Source organism: Apodemus sylvaticus, chromosome 1 (genome assembly GCF_947179515.1).
Source record: "Apodemus sylvaticus chromosome 1, mApoSyl1.1, whole genome shotgun sequence".
NCBI lineage: Eukaryota > Metazoa > Chordata > Mammalia > Rodentia > Muridae > Apodemus > Apodemus sylvaticus.
In genome coordinates this window covers 44,833,273-44,858,850 of record NC_067472.1, presented here as the reverse complement: position 1 = coordinate 44,858,850, position 25,578 = coordinate 44,833,273, and the positions used below count along the sequence as shown (strand labels likewise).

Sequence of the window (25,578 nt, the reverse complement as noted above, 5' to 3'; positions counted from 1 at the left end):
TGGGCACTGGGAACATTTCCCTGGGCCTGGTGACAAAGGCCTACACTTGGAGGTATAATGAAAGCTGATGTGGGGAGACCACATAATCAAGGCCTGCTCGGGACACTGAGCCCAAGACCATCCTGTACAACTTCATGAGAGCCTTTCCAAACTGAAAAACTAAAAGAAGACTGGATACACAGTTTAGTGCTAGAGTGGTTGCCTAGTAGATGCAAGGCCCCAACTTCAATCCCCACACATACAAAGCAACTAAAACAAAACATATGAGGGGGGAAAAAGCTAAAAATAAATTTATGCTAACCTTGCTACTACAGCGAGTCAAACTGAAGTTCATTTAGCTCAGTGACAGAGAAGAATGATTTCTCAGTCAAGTTTTCAAGACATAAATTTAACTAAACTTCCAGAACCATACAGAGAGATGATTAAGACCACAATTCTAAACTTTGGACATAATATCCTTTCTGGGGCTTCATGTGTGCTAATTTTATATGCTTGGGTGAGAATTTCTATACTGGTATTCTTTTCTATAAGGATCAAATTCATGTCACTAAGAAGCCAAGAGACTGTGAATAAAACAAGAGCCACGTTTCTTCTAAGTAATATTTAACATTTTTCCCATCAACATGGTATCAAACAGTCACCATCCAGGCTAATTGACCATTGCTTCTGCATAAAGAGGACGAAAGGTGCTTCATCAGACTTTTCCTTTTTCTAATCAAGAGAATAATCAGCAAATGCACTTTCCATTTTGTCCACATCGTCTGCCATCAAAAAATGGCACCTCTGCATTCAAAATCCAATTTTGATTCCAATCCATGCAATTAAGTAATCAAGCCTTGTTCCTGGAATTAGAAGCTTCTTTCTGCTTGTCACACTGTAGAGTGCTTTATGAGCTGCAGCGCAGCAACCTCTGCTTGTACCCCTCCATATTGACTACCACCCTTAACAGAGAATCCCACCGCAGGCAGGGGCTGCCCACCAGGTACTTCTTATATTGATATTTATATTGATAATTCAGACTGACATGAAGGTAATTATTACTTTCTTTTCCTCTGAGCAACCTAGGTGGTGTTTTGTTCTTTGTGAAAGAAATCACTGCATTTCTTTCCCTCTATTAATGTCCTAACCAAGTTCACTGTCAACAAAATCAAGGGAGTGCAGCAGGATAGAGATCGTCTTGTAGAATTTTAGAGTTTGAATTCCCAACATGGAGCATTAGAAACTATTTTGTTTTAGAAATAACCAAGATTAGTCCTAGGATCGTGGAATATGTTGAAATCTGGGGGAACCAATTCTCTTTTTGCTTTGGTCCAAAGACACATATTGAGCTAATGACACTAGCTGCTAGCAGAGAGAGGTTACAATAAACCCCAAACAGCCTGGGTCACTGCACCTGACCCTAATCATAGGTGAAACCAGATTGAGAAATGAGGAATTCAGGGAGACTGTTTGATAAAAGGAGTTTAATCAGCATGTTCGAGACACGCCACAGATTAAGGAAGCTCAAGGGTCAATCCTATCTGCTTTCCAACAGAAAATAAGTTACTAATTAAAGAAAAGTCTTGAAAAACTTGATTAAAAATGATTTTTCCCCTCTTAAAAGACCTGTTTATCATCATGGTAGAGAGGTCTCGGGGCGGGGGGGGGGGGGTGGGCTACCTGGATACTTTTCATTCTTAGCAAAACCTATAAGACAAATTGCTATTGCAAAATGAGTTAGATCCCTCAAAATGCTCATAGAAGTCTGTATTAATTTACATTAGCAAAAGAATGGATGCTAACAGAAGAGCCACTCTCCCTGACGGATGGGCCACTAATTTTTGGCCTCTCAGAAAGCACTTCCATTGGCTAGCCATAGGTTTATCTAACATTCTTAAGATACCTGCTCGAGCACACTCATCATGTGGAACAATGAAATACATACTGACATAATCATCTCAAGGTGATTGACAAGTGTCAATTACGGTTCTATCGTGTAGTCTCAATGGACCAGCTTTCATACTTTAAGGAAAATGATTAAAGTTATCCAAACCCATACCCACAAAATTACTCCCTAGGGCAACGTGGCTATCTTGTTTCATATTGCTTCCTTGTATGCATAAAATCGAAAGTGCAGGAGCCTCTGTGGGAACCTGACAAATACAGAGGCAGATGCTCGCAGCCAACCAATGGACTGAGTCTGGGATCCTAGATGGAGGAGTTGGAGAGGGGACTGAAGGAGCTGAGGGGGTATGCAGCCCCATGAGGGGAGCAACTGTGTCAACTCGCCAGACCATCACCCCCCCCACGAGCCCCCCAGGGACTGGACAACCAACCAAAGAGTACACATGGAGGGATCCATGGCTCTGGCCACATATGTGACAGAGGATGGCCTTGTATATCAGTGCGAGGAGCGGCCCTTGGGCTTGAGGGGTTCGATGCCCTAGTGTAGGGGAGTGCCAGGGCAGGAGTGGGTGAGCACTATCATAGAGGCAGAGGGAGGGAGGATAGGATAGGGGTTTCCAAAAGGAGACCTGGAAAGGGGATAACATTTTAAATGTAAATAGAGAAAATATCCAATAAAAGAAAAAATTAAAATGAATGAATAACTGGATAGATTCACAAATAAATGGGACTCAAGAGGTACCATGTCAAGTAGGATTTCCATCTAGAGCATATATGGACCCTTCAGGGTTGCTTTTTCTTTCAGTGATAAGAAATAAATGTCCTTAGTTTGTATAATTTCACTGATTCCATAAGCAAGAGTTGAGGTGCTATTTTTCTGGTTCAGTTTTACGTATGTTTGATTCCCTAGATATTCTTTGCCCAGTGTTCGAGAATCTTGAAGACTCAATCTCTTCAAGAAGGTTTTAAGGATTTTGAAAATGCTATATCAGGGTTAGGATTTGATAAGTCACAGAACATTATTATTAATACATTTGAGAAAAGAGATAATGTATAGGGAAGAAATGTCAGAAAAACATTCTGAAGCCTCTTGACTCCACCAGGTAAAGCCATCTACTGCTAGGAAGGGCAAGATGAAAGAATGGCGTGTGTAGGTAGGAATGGTGCTTGTCGGGATAGCTGGTGTTGACACATGAAGATATAAACAGAGTGGGCCACCATTTAAATCACAGATCTAAACTAAATTATCTTCAGTGACTAGAGGCAGGGAAGAATAGTTCTTCCAGGCCCATGGATCAAATAGTACAAACCTCAGAAACACAACCATAAGTACAAAAATCAGACTAAAAACAAACAAACAAACAAACAAATCACACTTTCAAGTAAAATTACAAGGATATAACTTATTTAAAAATACAAGCTTTAAAAAAAATCCACTTTTTAAAACTATAGGTTTAGAAAAGTTACTAGAAATTAAAGATGCAGTACAATGAAAACATTAGTACAAATAATTTAATTGTTCACACTTTGTTGAGCTAACCTGCCTGCTTCCTTCCTTCCTTCCTTCCTTCCTTCCTTCCTTCCTTCCTTCCTTCCTTCCTTCCCTCCTTCCTTCTTTCCTTCCTTTCCTTCCTTCCTAATAGGGCCACTTACCAGGAGTGCCCTAAGGTAATAAGCATTCCATAATGATCTTCTTCTTCAGTTCCTCACTTTATGGAATATCCCTGAGAGGTACTTACTCATGCTCTGCCTTAAGATCTGCAATGTTTTAATTGTGTTAAACAAACCAAGAGAGACCTGCATGGTGACTTGGCCTAAGCAATAAGAGACCTGGCTACTATAAGAAGGATGGCAAGTCAACAAGGCTGGAATTCACCGGGAGAAAAGGTGTGAGAGCAGCATTCAAACAGAGGACCTGTGGGAACATGGGACTCAGGCCAAATGAAGTCTGCATGCAAAAGGGAGTGGGGCAGCAGTGAAAGGCTGGACAGACAGGAGCTGGCATTTGGTTCTTATTGCCACAGAATGTTAAAGAAAAGTGAATGAATGGGGAGGTGCTTACATCCATTGGCCGGTTTAGAGTTTTAATGATCGATTTTAACTATGACACAGAACAGGGAATATAGAGCTTGGGAAGCAGAGCCACAGCTATTGTAAGACCCTTAACTAGGAACCAGGAATAGCTTAGATTAAAGCAGAAGGGTTGGGGAAGGAGAACTGACATTGAAAGGGCAGAATGGCTTACACTAGCCAGTGTCATTTATAGATGACCTAAGGATGCTACAGACGCTTCTATCAGCTCACAAGGACCAGGTATATGAGGAGTGCAGAGTGCTTGCATGCACTTGGTTTAGAAAAGAACCCTGTTTAATACAGTGGGCCTGTGACTGGATTTCATTAAATCCTGCAAGGTTGTCCACAGCCTGGTATCTGGGGCCTTGGCTATTGAGAGTGATCCCATTATTCCCTGATAAGAACTGCACACAGTACTTAAAGCCTTTGGGTACTGGGTGTGTCTGAACACCTGCTTTCCTTCTGAATACTGGGACTTTGGAACACAGAAAGCACAGGGGCCTATGTGATCCACCCACCCCCACCAGCAATGTGAAGCTTCAAGACACCATGTCCCATGTGTTAGCACATTCAGTGCTGGGGAAATGGAGTGCTTTCCTGGCACTTCACTAAGGGAAATCTCTTGGAAGCTTGAGCCTGCTTTCTTCTGGACTTTGCCCCGTGGGACTTTTCCATCTGCTGATTTTGCTTGGTGTTCTTTCACTGACGTTAACCATAGCTGTGACTGTGACTGCATTCTGAGTCATGTGAGCCCTCCTAGGCATTTACAGAACTTGTGGGTGGTCTTGGGGGGACCTCCTATTACGTTTCAAGTAATAACATTATGATAAGATGGAAGACAGAAGTCAGAAGCTCATGGCTTAGCTCTTGGCTGGAGATCAAGACATGGGCCTGTGATATGCATTCTTCCCCGGATCAATGTTCAGTACATCATGATATGGAGAACTGGGATAAATTCAATTAGGCACAAACTTAACAAACTATCAATGTAGGTTACTTTCCCCCTGGATGTACTGACATAGAGAGGGTAACATGATTTGAGAGGTCCTAGACTTAGCTGGTATACACTAGTGCAGCAACACCAGGTCTTAAGTCAGTGGCATCACCAACAGTCCAGCTGAGCTGGAGTCTACCTTTCACAGATGACTCCTGCTTGCCTGGGAACATGCCACATGCTTACAACTTTCTACCATGTTGAATTTTCAATTAAAACAACTGAATGAGGGGTCTTAAAGGGATGAATTCCAAGCTGCTGGGATAATAATGCCACAAACTCCACCAGGTTTTATTAGAGTCAAATGACAGTATAAACCAGTAGGAAAATGTGTGCCAACCACAGAAACAGCAATGCCTCAAACTCTTGGAGCGACAAACACTATGCAGTTGGCTGAGAAAGAACCATGTGGCTTCAAATCATTTTTTGCAATTACTCTGCTAGCTAGTTCATTGTTTTTGGCAGATATGGCCTCCATAATGACAGAACTCAGCTAATTTTCACTCTGCTGATCGGCAAATATGATTCTGGAAAAACCACCCAGAGAGCTTTCCTGAAATCTGAGGCAGTGCATCAAAAACATGAGTCTATTTGTTACTATCAGTATTCAAAGGACAGACACTAAACCTGCCACCCAATGTGCATCCCAGGAAGTTCTCAGACGCTGATCTCAACCACCAGTGTCAGAGACAAAAAGCAAAACATTCAGGTGTTTTTTTTCTTTTCTTTCTCACCAAGTTTTACACTTTTAATTAACACATCAAAACTTAAAAATGTACAGGCAACCACATTCTATTCCAAAATGTCTTCAAACATTTGTCATTTGTCTGTGGCAGAGACACTCATGTTCTTCCTTTCAGCCTCTTGGAACAACCAAGTATCATCCTTGCTACAATCAGAATTTTCTGTCAGAATGCATAACTCCTATGTAACTCTAACTTAGCATACATACATTTCCTTCCTTTCCTCTTTACTTCTTAGAATTGATTTTGCCTCTTCCTGCATGGGAAAGAATACATTTTAAAAGTTATTTATTATGAGATTCTCCAAAAGCATCATCTGAAAAATCTCTTTATTATGCAAAAAAGTGACCATGTAGTGTCTTGTCAATTTCCTCTGTTATTTAATATTTAGATGGCTAAAAGAAACCTACACTTCCATCCAAGTTCCATTTCTAAGTTGTCTTCTTCATATCCACCAAGAGCACAACTGTTAAATTACAGTAGGGATATGTCTTTTAGGGTGATGTCAAAAGCTGCCAACTGGATAGACCTTCCCACAAAGAGAAACATTGCACCAAAGGATAATCCTACAATGCATTAAATTCATCATGATGTCCCTGAAGGAATGAAAGGATGCTCATTAGGATGGGGGCTTCAGCTAGGTTCTCTAAACTTATGTATGTGTGAACACAAATACTCCATTGAAGTCTCTGATCTATGTAACTGATGTTCCCAGATGCTTGATGAAGAGTTTTCTTAACCTTACAGTCTTGACGGTCAAACTAAACTCACTTCATAGTGTTAAAATTGTCCGCTACATTAAGCCAGATAAAACCAATTCTAATACATGGGTCTGCATCTCCATGGCTTTTCTATCTGGTAAATTTTGTCTTTGAAGCATCTTGAGGGGATAGCTAAGCAAGGTTAATATGAAGAGATACTCATTTAACTTGAAATTTAACTGATTGAAAACACCCCTTGTCTAGCTATCCTCTATTTGAAAATGCTGTCAGAAAAAGCAAATGTAAGCTGACCTGGTATGCTTTAAAATGCCCCCAGAAGGTTGAAAAATACTTCTTCCATCTGATAACTGGGATACCAAATAAGGGATGCTCTTAGAACCTTGTGTTCAAGATAAGGCTGCACAGGTTGTTGTTCATAGAGACTCCTGGACAACAGCATCTCATCATCAGGGAACTGATAAAGAATGCAATGTCTCAGACTATGCTGTGGGGAAAGGCGGAATGGATTGGCCGTCATCAGTCTCAAACCTTCCAGGTGACTCCACAGTCTGACAGTTTACGAACCACAGATGTAGAGAGAAACTGGATCCCAAGTGCTGCAGGTGCAGAGATTGGTTGGAATACTGAGCTCTGCCCCTGCTCAGTAGGTGACCTTTAGGAAGTTACTTAACATTTATATGTTTTAATACCCTCATCCATAAAGTGACAATGGTAATAATGCCTAACTCACTGTAACACTGACAATAATCTGCTACATAAGAGAGATAGCAAAAGACTTGGCGTAACCTGGGGAACTCATTAAAGGCAGGCAATTATTTTCCCTGCTACAGAGTGATAGAAAGTTTGTTCATTCATATACACAATTTGTATTTATTCAGCATTTGCCACACATGCACATTAGAACCACCCCACTGCCTGAGGTCCACTCCATACCAAAACAAAGGGCATAGCTGCCTGATGATGCGGCCATGGCTTTCAAAAACCCAAATCTGCAAACGAAACTATAGCCACTGCCTGAGGACCAGTGACTGCACTTCTGTAAGTGACTGTCGGGAAGTTCTGGCAGAAAAGTCACTTACCCTAAGGGTCTGTTATGTTCATATCAAGTCTCTTTCTGCTTTACTGGTCTTCTTAGGAGATATAGATTGTGTGTATTTATCTACATAGCCAGTGTATGTCACGTGCCAGCCAAAAGAAAGGCAGACGTTGATTCAACAGGCAAAGAGTGGTAATTTTAATACTGATACTTCTTATCCCTGAGTGTGGACCTGAACAGGGTCTGTTAAGGTAGAGGAGAAATTTTACAACCACATGTCCACCACACACTTGCTAAATGCATGCTTCTGGATACAAGGGGGTCAAGCGGCCAAGCTAGCCAGAATGGTTCTGTACACCATTTTCCAAGGCAGGAAAGAACTTGGGCAAAGCTTTTAAATGAATTAAAAGAAACATTCTGCCTTTTATCTCTACTCTTTAGTGACCAATATGAAATGACAAGATCGGGCTCAGGCCACTGAACTGGAGGCAGGAGTCTATGGAGATTCACCGAGTAGCCAGCAGACACTACAACATAGAACAGTGCTTGGAAAACGGAAGAAAGAAATGTACACGCGCTTCAGTTAGACCTCTCGTATGTCATCAGGAGTGACAGGAAGATTAAATACTGGCCATAGGCTCTAAACTTCTTAAAACCTTATTAAAGCAACAAATAAAATGATCCTGGCAGGAAAAGAAACAACAGCAGAATATAATGACACATATGTATGAATACATTATGTATGCTGAGTTAGGTTAATTTTGTGATTGAGAAGCCAAAGCACAATAATTATGATGTAGCACCGGTACCAGGCACTGTGCAGTGCTTCTTGCACAAGCTTTCACTGAACCTTGGCAGTCATCTCTGTAGGCACAGCAATAAGCCTTGCCTCCCCTACTATGCACACCTGAGAGGCAGTCCCCTGCAGCGCAGAGCTGGGGCTGACTCTTCTCATTAATGAAATGAAAGGTAACACTGAGAAATGAAAGCGAAAACTCTCTACGGCTTTCAGGGTTAGATATAAAATCATAACCAGTTGATGACTTGCCCAGGGGGAAGCTAGAACAATACCAAGTGATACCCAATCAGGTTTTGGGTGCGGAACCAACCTTCTGGAGAGGAACCAGTTGCTACCAGGACGTGAGTAAGCACTTTGAGAGCAGAATTGTCCTCTCTCGTGGAATCTTTGGGGCCTTCAACAGAAACCCCAGACATTGCAGAAGATGGCACAGCCACTTCCATTCAGCTCTGTTCAGATTGCTGACCACAGAACCAATAAGACAATAGTTGCTATGAAGACAGCTCTGGGGGTGGGGGCTGTCAGGCCGCAGTAGATGATTTATACGGGTGAACGAGGGTATGTCACATTATAGTAGAGGAGAGTTTATGAGACTCAAATATAAGCATAATAAGGGAAGCCATGGGGGGTTGAATCACTTTACAGATTTAAGAGCCCTGGCTCTCATTTGGTTACAATATGCCCAAAAGATAATCTTAGGTCTACAATCTTTGAGGTATTCTAGCACTATGTTTATCCTGAATAGCATTCATGGCTGTCTTGTTTTGGTGTTTTTGTTGTTTTGTTTTGCTTTTTTTTTTCCAGCCATTATTCTGTGAAGATATTAGAAGTTCATGATGGGCAGGATTAGCATCCCTCCCGGGATCTCTCATCACACAGGTGGGGGCAGGTTTCTGCTGCTCATGGACAGGCTATGCATCAGCCTGCCAGTGTGGTATCTCAGCTCTACCAGGCTGAGTGAGCTTGGACCTGAGCCTCAGATTCTTCATTCTTTATAGCATAGCTCATGTTCATACAGGCGTTTATACAAATCAGAAAAATGCTCATGGGATGCTTAGTCCATTGCTTAGAACACAGTAGCATTCAGCAAGTGTGACCTGGCAGAATCCATTACCGAGTGTGTGCATTTTAAAGGACCCCAACAAACCTCTTCTCTCAAACTTTCTCATGTAAGACTGAGAAAACCCAGTGGAAAACAGGGAGCTCTTTGGTAAAAAGGAATGGCAGCCTTCAGTCAGCAAAAAAAAAAAAGAGTCAATTAGCCAGCGAGATGTCTTAGATTGAAAAGGTACTTGTTAACAAGTCTGACAGCCCAACCCAAGTCTCATCCCCAGAACCCACATGACAGAAGAAAACAACCTGACTCCCATGAGTTTTCTTTGACTTTCAAGTGGTTGAGTATACCCCCCCCCCACACACACACACATACACAGGGGGGGGGGGGAGTAGAGAGAGATAGAGACAGCGAGACAGAACTAATAAGTATAAAATAAAGCCAAAAGTATCAGCAGCACAAATGGCAGGCACTCCATGATGTGAAGTGGTAGGCCTCGTCTTCCCCAGTTCCTATTCTGTCTCACTAGGACAGTGAGAAGCAGAGGGGAGTGTGGAGTCCTACTCCTCTTATTCAGGGAGGCAAACAAAGGCAGTAGTGTGTCTTTCCTGGGAAAAGAACTGTGACACAAGGTGATGACAGTCCCTCACCTGGCTTTATAAACACTCAGTCACATGGAGACACTTTTGTTTCCCACCTTGTTTCTAAAGTTCATAAATTCACCCCAAGGTTGTCTGCAAACAAAGCCCCTCAGCTCCTGCTAACACTAATCCTGATATCCCTCCTTTGTGGCCCATGCCTTCTCTCTCAGAGCTAGCAAGCTGCCATGAGTCTCTGTCCCCTCGGATGACCCTAGTAAAATCACAACTTGATTCCCAATGCCTTTGAAGTTCACATCGGGGATTCCTTTCTTTTTCTCTTTAAACATAACAGGGCTCTCATGTAAGATTCTGCTGGGATTCTAAATATTTCTACAACCTTCCATCTCTAGATAAGTCCAAGCAAACGAGAATTGGGAGGCATACCACCCACATTCCCCCACCTCCAAATAAGCAGGAATCTCCAGCACTGCAACCGTCTGAGTTCTTACAGAGGTACAAACCAAGATCCATGTGTGGAGCCTTCCCTGAGCTAACCCTCAACACAACAGAACGAATTTATCAACAACATTAATGACCAAAGTGCAAAATGGCTGGTGAAGGGTCCCACCATTGTGGTGGATTGAATGATAGATAATCCCATAGTCTCATGTATACGAACACTAGGTCCCAGTTGGTGGAGCCTTTAGGAGGGTACAGCCTTGCTAGAGGGAGAGTGCCAATGGGAGTGACCTTTGAAGGCTTAGTTTCCTTCTGCTTCCAAGTCACCTTCTGCTTCCCATTTGAGACTGATACATGATCTCTGGGCTTCTTGCACCTGCTGCAATGCTTGTTGCCAACCCCTGCCATGATGGGCTTTCCCCATGGACCCAACCTGAAATCCAACTTTCTCCTATAAGAGACTTTTCATCACGGTGTTCTAGGAGAGCAATAGAAGAATTGCTGATATGAGCAACAGGGGTGAAGGGCCCAAGATGTGGGAGGCCAAAAACTTGATGCCAGAAGAGAAAATGGGGCGAGCTTCTAGAGAAGTCGTTCTGGGTGTAACGTCTGTGGTACAGCGTACTGACCCCGAGGGCAGAAGAGCAAGGTGACGGGAAATCAGCAGGAATCAGAGGCCAGGATCCAGGAAAATATGTGAAAAGCATGCAAAAATCCTGTGGCTGGGTGTTTTTTCATCAGTCGGAGACATGTGGAGACGAGACAGGGATTATAAAATGTAGTGCAGTGGAAAACACCCTGGCAACACTTAGCAATAAAAATTTTCAAGAAAGAGAAACAGCAACAAGAGAAAAGAGGGCTTTTTACAGCTTACAGAGCAAACTGGTGACATATGGACTCACGATGGAGAATGAGTAACATCTTGTAAGCCATGGTTCAGTAATCATGAAGCGGAAACTTTAGGACTAGAGAGGTGCTTGTCCCAAGGAGGCAAGGTCAAGTGCACCAGCGCCTTGCTCATCCCAGCAAGCTCAGTGAGTTTCCCATTCTGACATGCTTGCACGTTAACTGGCTTCCTTGAATGGGCCAAACCCTTCCCGACACACATGAGGTGACAAGTCAGGTGACACTTGCCAGCAGAGTAATTTCAATGATGTGCAAGTCCTAGCGTCATCATGAATTCAGGGCACGGAGTTTAGCAGAGGTGAACACAATTGCAAAAAAAGGTCTTCAGACACCACCGAACTGGACAACATGGCTGTAGCCAGCCTTCCTTGGGGAACTTACCATGTACCACATACTTGGCCACTTGGGATCATTGAAGTAGGTGGACTGGGCACGGCTGAGGTCATAATCCCTCTTGGTTCGCTTCTTCACCACTTGCTGTTGGATCCACTCCACCTTCCGAGAAGAGAGACATCTGGTGAGTGCTCGGCCTCCGCCACAGCTCGCATGACAGAAATGGCAGGCTAAAGCATTTCCCGTTTTCTGTCAATGCTGCGTACGTCAAACTTTACTGTGACAATTAAAATCGCCAAGTCCCTGTGACTCTCTGGGAAGCCAGTTCTCGTTTATTTCAATACAAGCAGACATTTTAGTCTTTTATAGACCAATAATTTATCTCAACATGAAGCCGGTTTCTTTTTTTATAAAAAATGTCACTCATAATTTGTTCTAAAGTGACAGTGATAATTTTTAGGGTATTTTTTCCATTCGTAGTAAATGTTGCCAAGCTTTTACTATAGAGGTTCAATACTTTATATTTCAGGCTCTGCGGGTGCATGCCTGATAGAGCTGTTCATTCTGCTCTTGTAGCAGTATAGCCAAGGCACACCGGAATGATACAGTGGAATGATACAGTGTTGGAGAAGTAAATAAATCATCATAAACAAAACAGACTGGATTTGACCCACACACCTCTCCCCTCTACTATGAACATATTCTTAAGTATTTTGGCATTAGATTTTTGGGGGTTGTTTTTTAGTTTGTTCATTTGTCTTTTTGACACAGCATCTCACTCTGTAGCTCCGTCCGGCCTGAAACTTGCCAGGGGCAGCCTTGAACTTGAAGCAATCTTGCCTCTACTACCTAAATGCTGGGACTACAGGTATCCACCACTGCAGTTGGCTGTGTCTACACAGATTCTTAAAAATGCAGGGTGGTGAAGGAACACTACTAGCTGAATCAAAAAAAAAAAATGCACGCCCTACTCTTATCTCCGGCACAGAGGAGAGAATCGGTTTCTTGAGCTATGGGCACCCTGCCAGCCCTAAACTTCCAAACCGCAACATTCCAGAAAAGCCCTAACATTTAACCATGACCTCTGCTTCAACCATGAGTTTAACTCAGCATTTGTAATCGCATGGCAGAGCTATTATAGAAGGATCTTTTTAAAAACAGGCTGTTATTATGGCAAAAAAGAGAAAAAGGAGCGGGCATCCCAAACGCAGGATTAGCACTGATACCGTTGTTCAGCTTGCAGAGGAAAGCTCCTTTGACAGCTCACGCTGTCACAATATTTTGAAATTTCCTATCTAACCATTTATCTTTGTTTTAACAAAGTCAAAATTGGAGTAGGGACATCACATCTCTCGGGGCTATAATCCCTTATCTGCCCACACAAAGATTCGACATCTCTCTCTCCTACTTGACTGAAAAATTGAGAAGGGTCACAAAGGTGCCTTTCTCAATCAAAATGGAGATGTCAGAACAGACATGTGTATACATCACCTGTTTACATGAAATAGTTCACTTCTTGGTTTTAAACCATCTTTCTAAGGAGTGAAGTCCTCTATGTTATTCATTCAATAAATATTAAGTGGCAGATGCTATTCTGGGAATATGAAGAGGAGTGAGACGGATGTGGAGTTTTGAAAGACATTTTGTCAGAGAAATTTACTAAGTATTTTATTATCCTTAGATGCATAAAAATATAATTATCTCTACACAGGATGCCGAACACAGGCACATGTATGACAAGTTTGACTGTGCAACTTATATTTACAAATTAAATCTAAAATGACTATTTATGTATCCCATTCCAACAAGGTTAAGTGGGTTCATATCTAAATGCTAGTCCAAAGAAGGCTTCAGTCCATTTAAGTAAAACTTTTCAAAAGCAGAACCTTCATCAATTCCAAGGGGCCAAGGTGTATGTGCAAATATCAAGGAATGTCATCTACCTGCTAGTCACTAAGACATTACTGGAAATTAGGAGACTTTACTGGGGTGAAGCAGATAGTGTTGCCCCTTCTAAATGCTTGCTTGTTTCCACATATGTGTACCCAAGTAAGACAGATGGGTTTGTGGGAGAGAGAAAACTAAATGGTGACCATTTTTCTAGACGAACTGAGGTACTAAAATAGAACAAAAATGCCTTTAAAAACAGCATCATTTCTGGAAGTATATGAAACAAAAATATTAGTTACATGGCAGACTAACTTAGATGGTGACACAGCAGCTTGGCATCTGTGTTTAACTCTAAGTCAGTCTGCCTGATCACAGGGCTGCTATATTCAAAAAGAGACCCAGTGGGATATGTGTGTGCATGTAGCATCAGATACCACGTAATTTGCCTTGCTTTTTTATGGGCATGACCCTTTGGGTAGAGAACAAGAAAAGCACCTCTTGGATCACAAATTTTCTATGACTGAAAAGTCCATGCTTAACTATTTTCTACCCATCCATCTATCCATCCACCCATCCATCCATCCATCCATCCATCCATCCATCTGTCCATCCCTAGACAGCTATCCTTAGGTACTATGAGGAGAACTCAGAGGTGTTATATTACATACATTTTTATCTCTTGCCATGAAGCTTATTGCAAACAGAAAACATTTATTTGTGTTCAACTCTACACAACCCAGAAGAGAAAAACATCCTTTCTCTCCACACATTTCATTTCAGTCCCATTAAAAAGTGTAGTCAATTCAGGACACCTCTACCCTCACTCAGACCTCTCCCTCTGCAGGCTGAGTGGTCACTGGACTTTTACTGGACTTTCACTTCTGCTCCTACTTGTCAAGCGAAAACACATTAACTGATGATTATGTGACATCTACCCCATAAGCACAGCTAAAGTTGTGTCTTAATTTCAAAATATGCCAACCTAGTAGTCCTATTCATGGGGTAGATTATCACCAATAAAGGAGTTCAGAAGTTTTATAAAGGGAAAATATATTCTAAGCTATTGCTTAAAAACAAATGGGAAACAAATGATAGTGTCAGTTTTAAAATGTACCCTGCAGTGAGGAGGATATAAGTTCTTTAGGTAATAAAATACAGTGGAGCTAATGACTAAAACAGGTACATAAATGAATAAAACAGGAAGGAAAGAAACTGACTTCCAATAAGACAGCACAAACTAAAGGTGCTACACTAACTCACAGAAGAAAAGCAGACCACTTGGCAAGTGAGTGTGTTTGAACAGCAATGAACAGATAATGTTGAAGGTTCATCTAATATCAGGATCAATTATAAGTGAATTAGCTGTTTAAATGTAAAATATAAAAAAGTAAAGCACAGTAACTAAATAGTTCTAAATTTGTCCTCAGCTTTTCCTTATATGTAGCCTATGTCAAGTAATTCATTGTGATGATACAATGACATATGACAACAAAAGCTACCTGAGATTGAACTGTGAAGTCATTCTTCCAGATACAATGTAAAGACTGATAAGATATTGTTAGTACTGTAAGTAGAGCTAAGAGTCATGTTCATATAATGCTTGGGTGCATGCAACTTTGTAACGTTCTACCAATGGCTAACTGCGCAATATCTACAGAAACGGCAATGGGAAATGTTACATACACGTACATATGCAAAGTTACATACTGAAATAGCAAATGAAAACTGTACATACAAGTGGAGACACAGTAAAATCTATGCATACAGTAACACATATAATGGAGGTTGTGAGTAGTCTGTTACATTTGCCATGAGACACCTGGTAAGATCTCTGTGTACAATGTATGGAAAAAGAGGAACACACCAATTCTTCCTAGTTCTGGATTCTAGCCACATACCCCATAGTATCTAGTTTACGAGGAACAAAATTTTTGTTTAAATGGACGAAAAATGGAGGCTGATGTCCCAGCTGGAAGCAATTTTTAGTCATTCCATGAAGATGTAAAAGAGACATTTAGAGAGTCGGCCAGTAAGCAGACTCACACCTTTAGTGATTTCCCTGACTGAAGCAGTTTCCAGAGAATAAATGGGATTCGATGATTTATGCCTTTTTTGGTTCACACTAGTGAAATAAGGGAAGATAGTATAAATGTCTTTGTCTTCTGGCCTCCCTTTTTCCTTCTCTGACTTTGAAAACAAAATGCATAGAGCTATCATGCTTAGAAGAAACAAAAGTGTGTGTGTGTGTGTGTGTGTGTGTGTGTGTGCGTGTTTCCTATGTGCACATGTGTGTGTTTCCTATGACAAAGAATGCTTGAGGAAGATACCTCCGTACCAACACAGTTCCCAGGCCCAAAAATCTCAATAATATTCGGAAACACTGGTCACAAAGAGTAATTACACTGATATAATGTACACTTTTCATCCCAGCACTCAAGATGCAGAAGCAGGTGTATCTCTGTGAGTTTGAGGTCAGTCTGGTCTACAAAGAGAGTTCCAGGCCAATTGGGAGTACAGAATTTGAGTCCTATCTCAAAAATAAAAAATAAAAAATAAAAGTAATGAAGGAAGGAACAGAAATGAAATGAAAAGAAAAGAAAGAAATCAGAATCACCAAGTGAAAATGAATAAAGAAATGGTATGAAATAATCCATTCTTCGATATTTTTCCTTTTAAGTAAATTATAAGTGAGGTATTATATACTGAAATAATGTCATTCATTTTAAAGAAAATAGCAAATGGTTTGCAGTTCGTGTGTTTCAGAGAGCTACTTGTAGGCAAATAAAGTGTTGTGACTTATTTAATGGAGAATTTTCACTTAATCTGCTCAGAACAGGCATTTTAAATTTATTCAGTAACTGCAAATACTGAAGGCTTATATAAAAAAATACATCTGGTCAGGAACACATGGGATATTTTAAAGATCATTTAGAAGGAAGTTGTGAAATAGATATTGCACATAGGACTGGAGAGATGGCCTAGGGGTTAACTGTCTGCTCTTTCAAAGGACCCAGGTTCAATTTCCAATACCCACAGGGTGTCTCATACCCTTCTGGCCACAGCAGATCTGATGCCCTCTTTGGCCTCTGTAGGTCCAGGAACTCCCATTGTACTCAGAGAAACATCCAAGCAAAACACGCATACACATAAAATAAAAATAATAAATAAATATTAAATGTATGCTTGAAATAGTGCAATAGAGACAATATAGGCCAGGCTCAAAACCTTGATTCTACCATAAAACTGTAAATTTAGTTGGCCTATTCTGAGAGCCAACATTTTAGAAATGTATGATTCAATTCAGTTTTGCTCTATTGGGTTTAATGGAAAAAATCATAGCATTATTGTTAGGAATTCAGGTCACACTTCCGCACCCTTAGCCAACTCCACTATTGCTGACACTCATCTCCACATCTAATTTATTTTCCCCTTCCTCTCTTTGGCTTAGGTAGGAAGAGGAAAAACAACTGGTTACATCACCTGGAAGCAGGAGAATGTTCTACCCATTTTCAAAACCTTTCCGTTGTCCACTCTGCAAGAACCCACCTCCACACCTACTGTACTGAGTTAGATGGGACATAATGTCAACCACCAAAAACACTTCCTGCCCTTAGGCAGTTTTTGTTCAGTTTTTGTTTGACAGTGTGGTTAAATAAATAGATTATAGCATCGATTTTAAACCACTGTATGGTGCAAAAGGAAATAATGTGAGGGGGTAACGAGTGTTTTTGGCAGAGGACTATTTTAGGAAGGCAGGCAGGGAAAGATTCCTGGGGAGACCAGATATTTCAGTGGAATATTAAATAATAAGGAAGTGGCTGCATAAAGAGCTTAAGGATAAATTAATAGGCTACGTGACTAGGTAACGCAAAAACACCAGAATGATATCCATTTGTGTATTTTTGTCCTTAACTCCTCCATACAATATAGACGCCCTGTAATTCTGCCCAACCTCCATAAGACATACTCATACTGTACTTGACCACTTGCTGATAAACAACTCAGGAGAAGACAACACAGACATCACGGAGGCACATGTATGCCTCAAGCACGGTAAACTCATCCCCAGGATCACACTTTCTTGTATAATCATCACAACAGGAATTGTGCAAGGCCCTCTCTATGGTTGAGGGCAAGGAATCATCTTACGTATCTACAGGTGCTCATAGGGAAAGAGGTTTTGATGCCATCTTTCATCTTTTCAAGCAGTGCAAATCACAGGTTCCATGCCATTTGACCAGTATAGTGGTTATAAGATAATGCCTAGGACAAGAAGGGTGTGGCTATAAAACACTTCATCAGGAGGCATAAATGCAATGCAGCACAGTAGATATGAATATTGTACTAGAAATGAGAAGACAGAATTTCCACCTCTATGGAAGGGGAAAATGACATCCACAGAGAATCTACATCTAAGCATCCAGTGTGTGTAGTGTGTATTCTTTACATGAGGCCAGCAACATGATACCGTCTGCAATCAATGTCGTGGAACTGAACTAATCTATGATAGACCTGGGCAATGCAGAACAAAATGTGGGGGACATTATCCCAGGGCTTGGTAAGGTGCCACAAACACCAGTTTGGCTACTCTGGGAGAGAAACACACACACACACACACACACACACACACACACACACACACATTCTTACAAACTATACTTGCATTTGCAAATTGATATTATTGTCAAGGGGGTGAATACTAAACTGCTACCTAAACTCAGGTTTAGTACTTACTAGTTTGAATTTTAATTGCATAGCTTCTTCACTGCTTTTAGAAAAAGAAACTGTATGTTAGTATCCATAGTGCCAAAGGTAATGGTTGGTAATGGGTTCTCAAATGCAGATGTGCACTGACAGATGTTTTTACATTGAATGATCCCATTTTCTTGGTACATATGTCTAAACATTTTCCAGTGAGTTAAAAAAGAAAACAACAACAACAATAACAATAACAAAAAACAGCAGTAAAGTTTTAACAGAATGGATACAAAAAGCAAGCCAGAAGTCCAGGCTTAATGCTACTACATAGCAGCAGATTATTTTGTATTCTAAGGAGATAGTAGCACACAGATGATCACATGGATAACAATGGAGAGCATGCAAAAAAAGATATTAGGGATATATTCCATTACCAGCCCCGATTTGTTAAAACCAACTCCTCTATAGGCTTTTACCATCTGCAATGCAGCCACTTCCTTCACCTCACAAGTCCGTATTTCAAAGGCCATAAAAGACCACAAATGGAGATAAATGAAGAAAACCAAAGAATATTCAGAAATAGAGAACTGCTATATGCCCACAGACACAGCAGTCACTTACTAGATCCTGAATAAATGCTGAATAGAGACAGTGAATCTGATAGCTTGATAGTCTCACAGACTAATAAAAAATATTGCTGACATATTACTATCCATTGATGAGCCCATAGCCAAAGCTCACAGCAAATAAAATGCACACTTGATAAAAGTATGAAAGGAAATAATGAGCAAAAGAAATGATCGGAATCCCAGTGTTAAAATCAAACAGGAAGAGGCATTAAACTGATGGAAAAAATTAGTGCATATTTCTTTAGCACCTAAACACTGAATACTTTAAACACTGAAATTTTAATATTCTAACATCAAATATTAATGTTTAATTAAATATACTTATATTTAATTAAATACTAATATCAAAACTATAAAAATTTAATAAAATATTAAATTTCAAGTACCTAAATGAAGATGGCCTATGCTGGCAACTAGCAATTATACCAATAAGTAATAAATTTTTTGATTTGCAAGGAAGATCATACTTATGAGATATACATACATACATATATGTGTGTGTGTGTGTGTGTGTGTGTGTGTGTGTGTGTGTGTGAATGATACACATTTATATACTCTTATTTTGCTTGACCTCAACTTCCTGGGAACAATCATCTCAAAAGACTTAAGGTTAACTTTCCTTTTGAGGTTAACACTCTTTAGGCTTCCTGAAGAATTCATTGAAAGCCAAATAATTTCTTTTTGTCTCAAGTATATACTTTCTTTAGTGTAGTTTCATTGACATGTAGAAAACATTGCTCTATTAACTAGTTTCTATTGCTGTGATAAACACCAGGACCAAAAGCAAGGAGGGAAGGAAGGGTTTATTGCCTGAGCTCAAGCCAGGAACCTAGACACAGAAACTGAGGCAGAGAGCACAGAACAGTGCCTACTGGCTTGCATGTACCAGTACCCTCTGGTCAAGGATGGCATCACCCACAGTGGATGAAGCCCTCCTACATCATCAGCCAAATGTCAAAAAAAATGTCCCACAGACAGGCCCATAAGCCAATCTGATGAAAGTAATTCCTCAACTGAGGTTCCTATTTCCCAGATAAGTCAAGGTGACAATCAAGACTCCTCATCATGCCAAGTTTTCTAGTGGACAAAAAGAGAAAAAGAGAAAAAATTAAAGTGTGCCTGGACCCTCCCCATCCTCTTTCCCCTCCCCCTGTGTGTGTGGGGGGGGTAGGGGAGGGCTAGGAATGCTATCAAGTTTTAGGACTCACATTCTAAGATCACAATGGTATATACAAAAAAAGGAAGATTATGATGTGAACTTATTAAATACTCGTTGATTAGGAATACTAGATCTAAAGAATCTTGTATAAGTTGTATAGTCTTCTATTTTAAACTATAGAATTGATTCAAACAATACGAAGAAATTTGAACACAATTTTGAATGCTCAAGTATTAAAAGAAAATGGGATTCCAAAGAGCCTAAAACCAGTTTTACTATCTGAAATGCTATCTAGGGTTAAATTCACTTTTGATTAAATAAAATCCCTTAATAAAGGAACTGAATTAGGATAGTCCAAGTTTCCCTCCATCTTTGCTCCAGGATCAAGATTACCACACATTGAAAAAAAATACAATTGCAAGACTTCATTCCACTGGTGTTTGTCTTTGCATAACCATCCTTTGAGCAATTTAAAGGGCAAGGCAATGTAGTTAATAATGTCCACTCAAAACCTAAAGCGAGTGTGGGGCATCTTGTTCTGTCTCTATTATGGTATAGGTTTCAGATAGCAGCAAGAATGACATTTTCCCCACCAAACAAAGCTTTAATTTAGCTCAATGGACTTTGGTTCTTTTTGGCCAGCACCACAACTTTGTGCATAAATCATTCCAGATATTCTCAGATGTGTATTTGAAAAACTGGACGCCCTCAAACTCTATGCCAACAAAATGAATACAAAGAAGAGCCTTATGTTGCACAGAGAGAAGAAATTGTTCAACTCAACTGAGATTAATATAAAAAGAGGCAAATGTTGGCCAAGGAATGGGCAGTTATTCTCCTAATTTCTCAAAGCAAAGAGCATGGGGTGACCTGTTAAATGTGGGAAATTATGTCAGAATCTCCCTTCTCCATGTAACATACCATTTAACCCACACAGGCAATGGTGAGGAAAGTTCTGTTCATACAGAAAAAGACACTCTTCCCTCTGCTGCATATCTCATCCAGTTCTCCTGATTATTTGTATACGAATGACATCAGCCCTTGTTTCTGACTCCATCGACTCTACTGCTATGATTTTGTTCATGGTAGAAGCATCAGTGAGGAGGAATGGCTTAAGTTCAGAATTTGGGACCTGAAGTTTTACTTGTATCTGTTTTTCTGTTTTGCTTTTCTTTTAAATGAGGCACTGTGGCTAGTATGGTGACTTTCTTTGCTTAATCTTCATCAGGATTGGAAATCTCCAAAATTAAAAACTAACCATTGCTCTGATGACCATAACCTGTTCTATGAATCAAATACTGTTGGGAAAAAAAACATGCCATTTTTTTCTTGTCCTGGTAAAATATTAAACACACAATTTTTAGGCAGAATGTGTACCATGTTCCCTGGAGGCCAAAGAGTTCCAAGTTAATCAGTAAGTAAGTATTGTGACATCACTGGAGGTAGACATACTAAACAAAGCTCTACATGTGGGACTCCCATCAGCAGAGAGATGAGAGACATGAGGGTTGGTAAAGATCTCTGATTCTCCGTGCTTCTCTCTCTCTCTCCCTCCCTCCCTACCTCCCTCCCTCCCTCCCTTCCTCCCTTCCTCCCTCCTTCCCTCCCTCCCTTCCTGCCTCCCTCCCCTCTCCCACCCCTCTGTGTGTCTCTAGATTCTAGCCTTACACTTGGCAGATGAGATGGAGTATTTTGCAACCAAAAATCCTGGGGCTGTGATAGCCTTAAGCATCAGTACCACACTCTGAAGTAGTCAGCACATGGTTAACTTTGGTTAAGGTCACAGTGAAACATGCCTTTCAAACTCCTGGAAAAGCATTTCAAAATCTGTGGGCAAAAAGGAAAGGAATTGGCATTGTCTTCTCTAAATCCAGTTGCTGGGGGTAAACCAAATGTTTTCCCAATCTGGGCAATATTCCTTTACATCAGAAACCAAGTCAGGGCTTCTGGGAAGGTGGTACCTGACATGACTTGCAGGTCATAGCACAGAATGCTCAGGAAAAAGGATCTGATCAATGACAGTACAGGCTGGAATTCTAACTAAGGGAAGGGAGCACAGGCTGACCTGGCTTCTCAGCTCCCTGGCATCCCCTGTGGGTTGTAGGGAAGTGCCAAGTTATTTCACTGGGGCTTCTTTTCCCTGAACTCATAGCCAGAGCACCAGCAATTACAGGAATGACGGAGCTGGGGCAGGAGAAGGAAAATGTTTTCACCCCTGTCATCCAACTGGACATTTGTCAGTAGAAGATAGACAAGCATCACAGTTCTACCACGAAGTTTCCTTCTTTCATTTCATGTGCTTTGGATGCCTGACCCTGAAGTTGATTATATTATTATGAGGGACACTTCACCTGGAGGCTCAGAGTTGGGGGAGAGACATAGAGGGCTGTAACCAATTCTTTCCATCCTCGCTCCTCTACCCCTCCAAAAAACTCTATAGGGCACATTCAGAGCCTCGCTTGGCACTGGAGTGAGAGCTGAGCTTGTCCAGAGTTTCCAGAAACACTATTAAGTTTTGGAGACTTCAGGAGGGACTGTCAAGATTCTAGCACTGGGAGGGGGAACTTCTTAGAGACTTCACTCCAGTGTGACACTTAGCAGCTCAAGGAGTCTGGGGGAAAGTCAAGGATGAAAATGTCACTACTGGCTAGATGTAGAGGCTCCATCTACAGGCAATCCAGCAAATAAGGCCAGTGTCCCTGAGTTTCTCCAGCCCCTACAGAAGCTATTCTGTGGTTTGCCCAGAGTGTGCGCTCCATAAAGATGTAGAAAATAAATGGATTCATTCACTGGTTTTCAGTAAAAGAACCAATAAATCAGTCTTTTTCAGACCCCTAAACAATCCATGGAGCTGGGCGGTGGTGGCACACGCCTGTAATCCCAGCACTCTGGGAGGCAGAGGCAGGCAGATTTCTGAGTTCGAGGTCAGCCTGGTCTACAGAGTAGGTTCCAGGTCAGCCAGGGCTATACAGAGAAACCCTGTCTTGAAAAAACCAAATCCAAAAAACTAAAAACACAAACAAGCAAACAAACAAACAAAAACAATCCAGGGAAAGCAAAAGAGCAAACAGACTCCCCAGACTCTCAAAAGACGGAGAATATAATCTGACTCCATAAAGAGCATTGCTGTTTGAGTTCATGAATTTTTGTCACAGAGCTAAGGCATGAATAACTGTGGTCACTATTACTTTTTTCCAGGTATTCTGACTTCCAATGATAAATCAATCGATATACATATTTTCACAAATATAGATATTTGATTATTATTGTGTGTGCACTTTTTTTTCAACATGAAATCTTTGACCCCATTACATTATTAGCATTATCCACCTCTCCCAAAAGAATCTTCCTGTTCTGTTGGGAGACTGAGGCATAGCAGTTAAGTTGCTTGAACAGGTCACACATTGGGGTAGTGACCTGAAACTAGAACCCAATAAAGCTAATACATGCCCAAATTATTGTTCATAGAGCAGTGGCCCCTTTATGAAATACTATCCACAAGTAGAGGGATACATGGTTTTCCTCCCCCTTGAGACATCCCAACATCTCAGTGGTCACAGATGAACTAGTTGGCATTGTTGAATACTCTGCTAGACGCTTTGCCGGCAATAAATAAGGAATAAAGGAAAGAAAAGTAAGCAGAGAGTGGCATACACTTGAGCATGTATATTGCAGACAAGGAGTTTGAGGGGTCCTCAGCCACTCAGCTATGAGCATGTCCAAACGGGTTAAGAGACGTATGTAGTGTACAAATGACACAAGAGTTACCTGTTGAATAAAAAGTAAAATCTGACCCAAGCCAAGAGATTCTTAGGCACAGACTTGGCAATCCTGAGAGAAATCCATTCTTCCCCAAGGGCACTTTCTAACTTGTAATTTAAGAGCATATAAAGTTCAAGGCCTGAAGATTTTTCCAAATTAAAACTAAAACAAAACAAAATCCCTTAGAACTAAAATCCTTTGTTACCCAGCTGCTGTGAACTAGGCAGGATCAACAGGATGAGACAGATAGACAGGACAGACACAGATTATATGATTTAGGTTCTAGGGTACCTGGGCTGAGAAGTCTTGTTCAACTTCTGAATAGCGGGACGACCCTCATCCAGACTACTTAGCCTCTGTGTGAAAAATGAGCAAGACAACTGACTGTGAAGTCCAATCCAGCTGATTTCCAGCAAATACTGGACACACTTCCTGGCATAGCAATATCTCCCAGGAAAGCATAGTGAAGTACTGTGTGCCAAGCTATGCTGACCATGGAGTACATGTCTTTAATTAAGCCAAGAGACATAGGCTGGAGTTGGCTGCTCAGCTGACCAGGGTATGACCATGAAGCTGGACTTAGAAAGAAGTCAGAAGTTAAGAGACCTGTGCTTACCCAGGGTCTGATTGCAATTTTCCTAAGCCTAAGCTAGGGGAGGAGCCAGGTGAGTGAGAAAATGAGAGCAAAGCAAATCATCCCTCTGGACCACCTTTTCTCCACTTGCAAAAGAGGCCATCTCCTGCAGGAGGCGCTCTGCTCCACACAAACGTAGACAGTCCCAACGCTCTGGTAGAAAGGTCACATCAGTATAAGGACTAGAGTTTGGATCCTCAGAACCGATGTAATGTTGGCTACAAAAGCATGCAGCTGTAATCCCAGAGCTTCTAAAGAGATATGGGGGCAGAGGCACAAGCCAGAAACTTGCCAGCCAGATAGCCTAGCTTAAGTAGCAGTGAACAAGAGACCCTCCCTCAGACAAGGTAGAAAGTGCGGGCTGATACCTAAGACTACCCTCTAACTTGCATACAAGTGTCACAACATGCAGACTTCTGAACTTACAGGCACACACACACACACACACAGGCATACATGCACTTGTATATACATTCATACTATATGTATATACATGACAAAATAACCATGTTAATTTTCACATTTGTTTAGTGAAAACAAGCCTACTAGTTTTTTTTTTCTTCTTGAAGAGTTATCAGCAGTTGCCCTAGGATAAGCAGAGGTGTTAACTTTGAACTCAGGTGTGGGAAGGCCATGGTGACACTCCACTGGAGTGTATTTCCAGGGAATCTTCAGAGAGACTCCAAAGAACACATACATCTTAGATTACCAATGCCACATCATGTACATAATGATGCCTATGCTAATGTAAATAAATTATAACACTGCATAGTTATTCCACAACATTATCTAATGGTACTGACAACCTACTGTGGAGAATTGATAAGTCTGGGAGATAGACCAGATGAGATTCCTTTTCAGCATTTAAAAAGCCAGACCTTAACTTAGATTAATTTGTTCATAACCTGCTTGTTAACACCTTTAATAAGCGCTGAGCTGTATTCCCCTATAGTTTGGTTCTCCCTTATTCAATGTTCCTAATTCTAGCCACAGGAACCCATAGGTATGTCTTTTATCTTAGCATGCTTTCTGTTGGTTGAGGGGCTTCCTGTTCACCCCATGATTATTTCTACTGCAGTCGTCACTAAAAGCACTTTGATCATTCCAGGTTCTTCATGCTCCCTAAGAAGAAAGGGGCTGTGTCATTACTTTTGTGTCTCTGGCATTTGATGGATAACCTAGAAGAAGACACATGTCCATGGTATTTGCTGAATTGATCAAT

The 25,578-nt window shown here is 41.0% G+C and overlaps 1 protein-coding gene across 2 annotated transcripts in view; it reads right to left on the bottom strand.

Annotated features, from left to right (window-relative positions):
• Positions 1-25,578, bottom strand: part of Pcsk5 (proprotein convertase subtilisin/kexin type 5) — a 424,235-nt gene that overhangs the window by 324,145 nt on the left and 74,512 nt on the right. For both annotated transcript variants that reach the window (XM_052188627.1, XM_052188618.1), the window contains exon 3: positions 11,633-11,746. In XM_052188627.1, coding sequence (XP_052044587.1) covers positions 11,633-11,746 — 114 coding nt within the window. The remainder of the gene's footprint in view (positions 1-11,632; positions 11,747-25,578) is intronic.